General features: G+C 41.3%; 1 protein-coding gene across 1 annotated transcript; it reads right to left on the bottom strand.

Moving 5' to 3' along the window:
- Window positions 1-896: 896 nt before the first annotated feature.
- Window positions 897-4,670, bottom strand: COXFA4L3 (cytochrome c oxidase associated subunit FA4L3). Its single transcript, XM_060618656.3, has 5 exons — window positions 4,548-4,670; window positions 4,374-4,435; window positions 4,116-4,201; window positions 3,211-3,271; window positions 897-1,287 (listed from the first exon to the last, which is right to left on the bottom strand). The coding sequence occupies exons 2-5, from the start codon at window positions 4,407-4,409 to the stop codon at window positions 1,219-1,221; spliced, it is 252 nt and encodes an 83-aa protein (XP_060474639.1). The 5' UTR covers window positions 4,410-4,435; window positions 4,548-4,670; the 3' UTR covers window positions 897-1,218.
- Window positions 4,671-10,040: the final 5,370 nt, after the last annotated feature.

Below are 10,040 nucleotides of genomic sequence, written 5' to 3' on the forward strand. Positions count from 1 at the left end.
TGGTTGTAAAATTTTGTGTGAATACACTAAAAACCAATGAAGTGTGCACTTTACATGGATGAATACTATGGTGTGTTCATAGCTCCTTTTTTAAATAAATTATACCTCCTTTTTAAAAAAATAACTTAATGAAAAGCAATCCCTACTTGGTCCCATTTTTGAGTTTATTTATTTTGAGAGAGAGAGAACAAGCAGGCAAGGGGCAGAGTGAGAATCCCAAGAAGGCTCCATGCTATCAGTGCAAGAGCCCAACTTGGGGTTTGAACTGACTACCTGTGAGATCATGACCTGAGCTGAAACCGAGAGTGAGACACTTAACCAACTGAGCCACCCAGGCGCCCCATACTTGGTCCTATTTTTAAGAAAAGTCAACGGGGAGCCCAGGAACATGTGGGTTTGGTTGCACCTTTAGTCTCCAAGTCACCATTGGCCAGAGTCAAGAGTGGCCCTGGACTCTATCGTGCATGGGCAAAGCTCTCCATTCTCGCCTCCCCCACCCTCACGGGAGAACCATGTTATCCTTGGCATCTGCAAGGCCGGTTTCGGTGTGCCCCACCTTCCTACGTTGTAATCCCAGCACTTCCTTCCAAGCCCAATTGTCATGCAAGTCTCATCCCCCATATCTTCTTCATTTTCCTCGTTGTGCTTACCATCTTTTATTCATCTCCTTCCAAAGTTTGGTTTTATTCACTGCTTTATCTCACCTGCACAAGAACAGGGCATAGCTAACAGCAGGTGCTCAATAAATTTCTGGTGAATGAATAAACTTGGAAGAAAAGTTTACACACAAATTTGCACTGTATGCTGTTTTAGAAAATGAAGCTCCATGCTTCAAAATATGTTTTTCTTCCATAAAAAGACTTTCTCCTCTATTTAAATATGTATCTTTAAGAAACCTTGCACAAATAGTATTTTATTATAGACAATCTAGTTTACAAATCTTTATACACTTTAGGAAAATATTCAGGCATCATAAACATAAAAATTTCAATATACAACATTAAATTCACAACAAGAAAATAAACACAAACTTATTTTTGAACTACGTGGTTATTGCTGCACTACCTTTATAATTCCTATCCAGAGTCCAAAAATGTAGTCAAGCCCTAAAAATGTAGCAGAAGCATTTCCGCACACTGGTATCCATAATCTAGTTTGTGCAGAAATGTTTCCACTAGATTCATAGAGTACTCTTTGGAAGAAAGAAGCAAGAGCTGGTCATTTGGTGGCCCTTCGGACCTTCTGCAACTCTTCAATGGGCTTCCATTGTTGGTTGATTGTTATAAGCTTGAAAAAAAAGAAGGAAAATACAAATGTTTTTCAGGATCTGTCCTTCATCCTCATGTCCCTTTTTAGGGTTTGTCCACACTCCCTTTTGGAAAGAGCATCACCATAATATTTGTAGTCAAAGAACCATTTCTTCCCATCTCTAAGAACATGCACAAACCAGTAATATGAGCTCTAAAAAGCCTTTGGGTTCCTGAGTGTTATAGGATCATCAAGAAAGGTCATATACATTTGCCCACTTTCACATAACAGGTTCTAGATTTCTAAGCTTCCTATGGCTTTAGGTGAACTATAAGTTCAAAGAGTGTGTCTGCTCCCGGTGAGTGGATGTAAAATGCTCTAGCACAGGGCTTGGCACACAGTAGGCTCTTAACCAAACTTCCTCATTTTAATTATTCGACAAAGGTACAAATGATCTAAGTTATGCAGTAAGGGAAAAGGGACAGAGCTGTGGATAGTCCTTGACTTCCCAAAAACTCAAATTCAGAGGTTCTCATTTATCGTCACAGTTACAGGACATAGGACATACCCCATACATATCATACCCCAGGACACAGGAGATGTAGATAGGTTTTTTTTGTTGTTTCAAAAATTTTTTGGAGGGCGCCTGGGTTGCTCAGTTCGTTGAGCAACCAACTTCAGCTCAGGTCATGATCTCACAGTTCGTGAACTGGAGCCCTGCATCAGGGGCTCTCTGCTGTCAGTGCAGAGCCCGCTTTGGATCCTCGGTCTCCCTCTCTCTCTGCCCTTCTCCCACTCTCAAAAATAAATAAAAATTTAAAAAATTTTAATTTTAATTTCAGTTATAGTTAACCTACAGTGTTATATTAGTTTCAGTTGTATAATATAGTGATTCAACGTTTCTGTACATTACTCAGTGCTCATCATGATAAGTGTGCTCGTAATCCCTATCACCTCCTTCGCCCATCCTCCCACCCGCCACTCTCTGGCAACCATCAGTTTGTTCTCTATAGTTAAGAATCTGTTTCTTGGTGTCTCTCTCTCCTTTTTCCTTTGCTCATTTGTTTTGTTTCTTAATTCCACATATGAATGAAATCATATGGTACTTGTCTTTCCCTGACTTATTTTGCTTAGAGATGCAGGTAGTTTTAAAGATTCTAAATGTCCCTCACTAGGTCAAACTCAACTATTTGAAAGTTTTGTTTAAAAAAAGCTTTCCTGACAGATCTAAGTAGTGTTGATTCCAACAGACTCAGAAATATAAAAAAGTCTTTGCTATAGTCTTAAAAGAATGAGCGACTATTAGGTGATTTTGCATAAAGAGAACGCCACTCCTGTTTTCAGGAGCCCCTGTTATTTATCACAATAGACCTTGTATTAACCTTAGATAAGCAATGGATACAATGAGATAATATATTACAATAATGATGAAAGTTAATATTTAAGTACGGACTATGGGCTAGGCACTATGCTAAAGGGTGTTATGTATTTTACATTCTTTAATCCTCTTAACTCCGAGGTAGAATCCTATTATTGAGCCCAGTTTAGAGATTCTGAGAGCCTCAGAAAGGCCACGTTGTCCAAAATCACCTGTGAATAATGGAACAAGGATTTGAACTAGATCTCCAGAATTCCATGGCACTCCCTTTACCACTACACTCAAAGGCACCCTGAAAGTGGAAGGTATTTTTTAAAGTTATTTATTTATTTAGAGAGGGAGAAAATGAGTGTGGGAGGGGCAGAAAGAGAATCCAAAGCAGGCTCCACGCTGTCAGCATAGAGCCCAACGAGGGGCTTGAGCTCACCAACCACGAGATCATGACCTGAGCCAAAATCAAGAGTCAGCTGCTTTACTAACTGAACCACCCAGGTGCCCCAAAAGGGAAAGGTATTAAATCCATTTTGCTGACAAGGGTGCTAAAGCTTGGGGTAAATGTAAACCACTTTTTAATTTAGCAATACCTTGCTAGGTACATTAGGATCCACAGTTTCCCAAGGTTCTGGATTTTTTTTCCGATCAATGCTAAAAAGTAAAAGAAAGCTGATTAAACATCAAAGTAAGTAAATTTAAACCAACTCTGACAGTGGGTCTATAAACATGCTGGGACATCACAGGACAGACCTAGACTGACAAACAGGCATATATCTGTTAGTTCACTGAAATTAATGGAAGGTTACTTAAGGGAACTTCACGATTTGGCTCAAACATTAAGGATCGATTCCTCTGCAGGGTGAAAGGTCTGTATTCCTTTTATTGGGCTGAACTGGAGAATGTTCCCATAAGCTGAACAGCAATGGGGGTGGAAATGCCAGGATAAATGCAAGCAAAAACGTTCTTGCCCTGGTTTCTGGGACAGGCAGAGGGGCCGGGCTTGAACTCTGTAGATGGTGAACTCCGAGGTGCAAGGCCCCTGGGCCAGAGCCTGGCATTACCACCCTCTCCAGCCCTGCACTGGGCCAAGATCAGTTTCAAGTTTCTTTCTTCCTCATATTCCAGGATACATGGCATTTTACCTGCCTATATCCAGAGCTGAGGTTAGGTTCACTATAGACAAATGAATCTGTAAAGGCCATTTAAGAACTTTAAATTTCAAAACTTAAGTTAAAAAAAAAAAAATCAAACCTTGCTGAAGAAGAGGAGGGTCAGTGGATGAAAGGATACTTAGATACAAGGAACAAACTTATCCTATTAATATCATAATTCAAGGGTCTTCCGATATCAGGCTGCTTTCCAGTCCCAACTTCAAGTTGACAATTTGACATTCTTATCCTGGGGGTAAAACTAGGAAACTGACACCATGCATTTCATATGCGGAAGGTCAATCTAAGCACTGCTAAAAACGTTTGTATAAATGATGGCTACTTACATCACATCAGTCTTTTGAAGGGAATATACTGCAAAAGCCGAAGCTCCACCCGCTGCTGTGGTCATCATCAGCACCAAAGGAATAAGCTAACAGAGAACAGGTTTGAGGGTGAATATTCCCATGTTTCAATGTGAAACATGTGACATATAACAGAATAACTATATATCATCTTACATACTTTCTTCAAAATTTGCACCATCTTTTCATCTTTAAAAATTAATATTTTAAGTCAAGAATTTCAACTGCTTTAAAACTTACTTCCTTCTTTTTCCTCAGGAGTTGGAAGAGGTTCATGATGACTTCAGTGTTGAATGCCAAATCTAGAATTAAAAAAAAATCCAAGATGCTGCTGAAAACTTCAGCCACTAAGGACCCAATCTGGCGGGCTCCAACCGGCCAACGTACTCCCCAAGGCAGCCTGAGGCAGCTCACCTGGGAGGCGGGGCAGAGCGGCGCGCGGACGAGGAAAACGCCCCGAACCGAACTAGCCCTCTGCGTCCTCACTTTATATACGGACCGCAAATGATGGGCCGGGCCAGGGCGCTCAGGTCACGCGGGCCTGGCGGGGGGCGTGCGGAGCCTGACTCGCTTTCCCCTCCCGGCGCCCGGCTTCCGGGCGCCCCCTGCAGGACAGCCAGCTGGAAGACGCGCAGCAGCCGAACGCGGGAGCTGGCGCCCCCTGCCGTCCGGCGTGGTCCTTACTTGCCGCCCAGAGAGCTGAGGCTCGGCGTTGATGCCCCAGGTTGCTCCCGGCCCAGCGCCGGCAAGAGAGCGGCACCGAGAGCAAGCGGAGCTCTGATGGCCAAGGCCTGGATGAAAACCAAGCCCCCTAAAAGGAGGTCTGGAAAAGAAGCCGGAGAGCCGGGGTCTAGAGGGATGGAGGGGTGTGTGGCTCCCAGGAACAGGCAGGTAAATTAAAATCCATCCAATCACATTAAAAGCTATAAAATAAGATGTATCTCCACATATGGAGATAATTATAATTAAATGTAAAATTCACTTCAGAACTCCCATGGTGTCCTGATTTGTTCCTTAAAAAATTTTAATTTCCATCCCCTCCCCCCCCCATTTTTTTTTTTTTTTTTTTTTAATGGAAAAAAATCAGCATGTGAGGGAGAAGATACAAAAAGAATCAGGTTTGGAAAGGTTTCCTTCTCGGAGACGACTCAGTCCTTGGCGTCGTCTGGAAGTCTCCTTTTAACTAGCAGTCTCGCCTTGCACAGAGCATGCAGGCAGCTGCAAAACCACGGAAATAATGCTAACAACTCCATTAAAGCAAGCCCATGTGCTAGACTCTGTGCCGGAATCGTCTCGGCATTTTTACAAGGTGAGTATGTTATATAGAGGCTCAGAGATACTCAAGTCGCATAGTAAGAGGTGGAAATGTAATCAGAACCCATGCCTGTCTGACACCCAACACCCCTGTTCTTTCTGCATGGTGGCGCTCTTAGATACTGCAATTAAGCCAAGAACACAAGCGCCGTTATTTAAAAATAGTTATTAAAAACAATTATTTTTAAATTGTTTGAGGTTCAAGCTACCAGTTAATGTTAAAAGGGAAACACCTTCATGTTCCCTGGAAATGATCAGACCCAAGATCTGTTTCAACCCCTTTTAGTTTAAGGTTCGGGCTTTGCAGTGAAATGGCCCAGAATTCAGAGCCCACCCCTGCTACACTTCATTAGCTGAAAGACTTTGAGGAAATGAAACTTAACCTTTATGATGAGTCTCAGTTTATATATCCGTAAAATGGGAACAAACCTAGCAGGGGAAGCAGTTGGAAAAAATGTTAGAATGTATGTAAAGCACATCAGTAAATGGTAATTACTATTTGCAAATATCTGTTTTGTTTTATATAAGGAAGATCATAAATGTAGCATCAAACCCACTTACTCTGATAAGGATTCTCCCTATGTAACCCCAGAGTTGTAACTGGAGACATTTTCTGGTTGGTTAGGTTCAGTAATCAATACATCAAAGAAAACTCAACATTAATTCTCTGTGGTTTGTTTCGAATAGAATCAAAGGAGCCTTTTAATGCTCCTGTGGGATTTCTAAAACTACTTTTGTCAGAAGTTTCTTTAAAAAGTGTCATGTGTTTCCAGGAAGGAAGGGAGGAAAAAGGAAGGGAGAGAGAAGGGGAAGGAGGAAGGAAGAAAGAGGAAGAAAGAAATTTTACAAGAATGTATTATGGCCCCAAAATTAAAATTAGAGTGTAGCCCTTGCTCACTGATGTCTGTAAACTGTTTCGCCAATGCCGTTTCTTTTCAAAATGCAGTACTGTTTTGTAGTAATCTAGGCATTAACCTGGGGACAAGGGCACAGTAAATTTAAAAGATTAATAGGATATGAGTCCCTTACTTCAAGGTTCTTAACAATTTAGTGCCTGTAAATAACCCTAGGCATGATGTGGCACCAAAGGCAGGTGAATAATTCCACCAAGGCGGTCTTTGAGAAAACTTACGAAAGGTGAAGATGTTTATTTGGCATCAGTTAAGGAAACCAAATGCAGACCAGATATGAAAGAATATTAAAGAAGTATTGTTCATTTTGTTAGGTGTGATAATGATATTATGTTTATGTTAAAAAATACCCCCCCTTTATAGAGATTATATATGAAAATATTTAAGGGGGGAACATCTTTCTAAATCTTTTTAATGTTTAATTTTTGAGAGAGAGAGAGAGAGACAGAGCGTTAGCAGGGAAGGGGCAGAAAGAGAGAGGGAGACACAGAATCCGAAGCAGGATCCAGGCTCTAAGCTGTCAGCACAGAGCCCAATGCGGGCCCGAACTCATGAGCTGTGAGATCATGACCTGAGCCTAAGTCAGCCGCCCAACTCAGGTGGAAAAAAATTTTGGGTTTTTTTTGTTTGTTTTGTTTTTTTGGGTTTTTTTGTGTTTTTTTTTTTTTTTTTTAAAGTAAGCTCTAGGCCCAGCTTGGAGCTTGAACTCACAATCTCAAGAATTGCATGCTCTACCAACTGAGTCAGCCAGGTGCCCCGTAAGGGAGAAATATAATGACTGAGATTTACTTTATTTAGTTTTTAAACATTTATTTATTGAGAGAGTGCAAGCTGGGGAGGGGCAGAGAGAGGGGGATAGGGGATCCAAATTGGGTCTGTTCTGACAGCAGAAAGCCCAGTGTGGGGCTTGAACTCATGAACCATGAGATCATGACCTGAGCTAAAGTCGGAGGCTCAACAGACTGAGCCACCCAGGAACCCTGACTGAGATTTACTTTAAAATATTTCTGCTAAAAAAAAAACAAATGAAGCAGGGGCACCCAGATGGCTCATGGCTCAGTCCATTGAGCCTCCAACTCTTGTTTTCAGCTCAGGCGATGATCTCATGCTTCATGGGTTTGACCCCCACATCAGGCTGACAGCATGGAGGCTGCTTGGGATTCTCTCTCTCTCTCTGTCTCTCTCTCTGCCCCTCCCCCACTTGCACTCTCTTTCTCAAAAATAAACATTTTTAAAAAAACACAAATGGTCAACTTTAGTAAAATAATTAGTCTAGGTGGTAAGTATGTGGGGTTTTTTTTATACTATTCTATGTTTGAAAATGTTCAGAATAAAATGTATTAAAAATTACAAATTGTATACACAGATATAATGTACCCATATAACCTTTAAGATCTGCTTATTTCTATTTGCAGCAATGAGAATTAGACCCAGACAACCACACTTACCTTCCTTTAAATTAATGCCATTTTACTGACCTTGTGGGAGCTTCAAGGTCAATATGTAGTTTGTTTTTTTCCAGGATTACTTGCAGGCACAGCTCCCACCCTTCAAACTCTGGCAGCTCCCAAAGAACCCACTTAGGACACTCACCAGCATCACTGTCGGCATCTGCTCCAAAGCCTATAATCCCTTCAGGAAGCCTCCCCATCCCACCTTAATTGCCAGTAACTTCTAGAACCTTCTCTAGCTGATGCCCTTTACAGGCGTGTTGAACCATGGCTGCTTGGCTCCCAGTCTAAGAATTTCAACTTAGATTTTAATCAGCCCAGCTTAGTCTTTATAAGAAAAATATTTTTTGTTGAAATTCTTTCTGCCCATCCTTCAGTGTCTACCTAGTTACCAGGTTTAGTAAAAACTGCATTTGCTTAATTTTGGAATGTCTGGGAGTACACTGTATTGTTTATGGCTGTTAATTGTGGCTCAGAAAAGAGTTTGAGCTCAGTGTATAGGGAAAGCTGTTCACACTTCCCAGGTGCTCGGAAGCTGAAGTATTCTTTTCTCACTGATTAAGAACACAGCTTTTACAAGTTGCCCAGAGCCATCTTCAAATCACATTAAAACTGATCCAAAGAAATCCTTGATCTGACTTCATTATTTATCAAGTTTTTCAATGAGAGGAGACACATGGTTTTTGTTCTCAGGGGGCTTCCAAAGTTTTGTTGAGAAGTTACCATTACAATTTAAAAAGACATTTTCAAATCAAAACTCAGTCTCTACAATGTGCAGGTACTACATTTCCAGTCTGGACACTAGAAACTTTTTCTAGGGAAAACAAGGAGTCCATAGCTAGAGTCTGAGTTAAGGGCCAAGATGTCTCAGGACTAGGATGGTGAAGCCTTAATGGCTGCCTTATCCCATAAAACCAGTAGCTGAGAGAGAACATGAATGAACTGTCAGAATTCTAATAAGGTTTCTGGGTGTCTTCCCTACTATTCAAAAGGGGTCAGTTAGAATAATTTTAATTGCATTCTATTTTATGCCTATAAATAAGACCGGTCTTTTAATTATTCCCAAGTAGTGAGGTTTTGCTTAATCAACAGACCTGGTTCCAGTCAGAAATAGGAAACTTTCAGGGCACTTGGGTGGCTCAGTTGGTTGGACGGCTGACTGTGGCTTGGGTCATGAACTCATGGTTTGTGAGTTCAAGCCCTCGCATCAGGCTCTGTGCTGACAGCTCTGAGCTTGCTTCGGATCCTATCTCCCTCCCTCTCTCTCTCAAAAATAACTTAACATTAAAACAAAACAAAACAAAACAAAACAAAACAGGGGCACCTGGGTGGCTCAGTCGGTTAAGTGTCGACTCTCAATTTCAGTTCAGCACATCATCTCCTGGTTCGTAGTTCAAACCCCAAGCACGGAGCCTGCCTGGGATTCTTTCTCTCTTCTCTCTGCCCCTCCCCTGCTCATGCTCTTTCCCTCTCTCTCAAAATAAATACACATTAAAAATTAAAAAAAAAAAAAAAATAGGAAACTTCCCGACATTTATAACTCGCATGTGTCACGCTCTATGCTCTCCAGTACCCTACACTTGTTTTGAAGCACGTCTTCATTGTGCTTAATTCACTGCATGATTTGTCTGAGGTCTGTGCTCACAGCTGGCTACAGCGGCATGTCCATCTCATCCGTTTACACTCCAGCATCTCGTATGGCACCTCCTTGGTGAAGAAAGGCTCAGTAAGATGCTTACCAGACAGGCACTGTTAGGTGAGAAAAACAAGAGCTATACCATGCATTTTTGGTTTTAAAAAAAAGATCTACACAGGCATAAGGGGCTAAAAGGTTAAATATCCAAGTATTTTCTTTGTGTTTATCTGTATTTTCTAACATTCTATTACTTTTGTAGTAAAAGGAAATAAAAACATACATATGACTAGCTCCTTAAAAATTGTTTAGGATTGCAAAAGGAAAATTACAGCTGTACGTGGAGAAATTGGACAATCCTGTGAACAAGTGATCAAAATCAACACCACCAATATGAGTAGACTCACGTGCCTCCAGCTGTGATCTCTGAGAACACAGCACTTATGCAGTGCACCACTGGTGATGCATAGCCTGAATCTAGATGCAAAAGCAGGCAAACACAAATCAGAAGCCAGTGGTTCTATTAAGTAGTTAGTCTGTACTCCTTAAAAAATGTCAAGGTCTAGAAAGACTGAGGAACTGTTACAAATCTAAAGAG

This window comes from Panthera onca, chromosome B3 (genome assembly GCF_046562875.1).
Source record: "Panthera onca isolate mPanOnc1 chromosome B3, mPanOnc1 haplotype 2, whole genome shotgun sequence".
NCBI lineage: Eukaryota > Metazoa > Chordata > Mammalia > Carnivora > Felidae > Panthera > Panthera onca.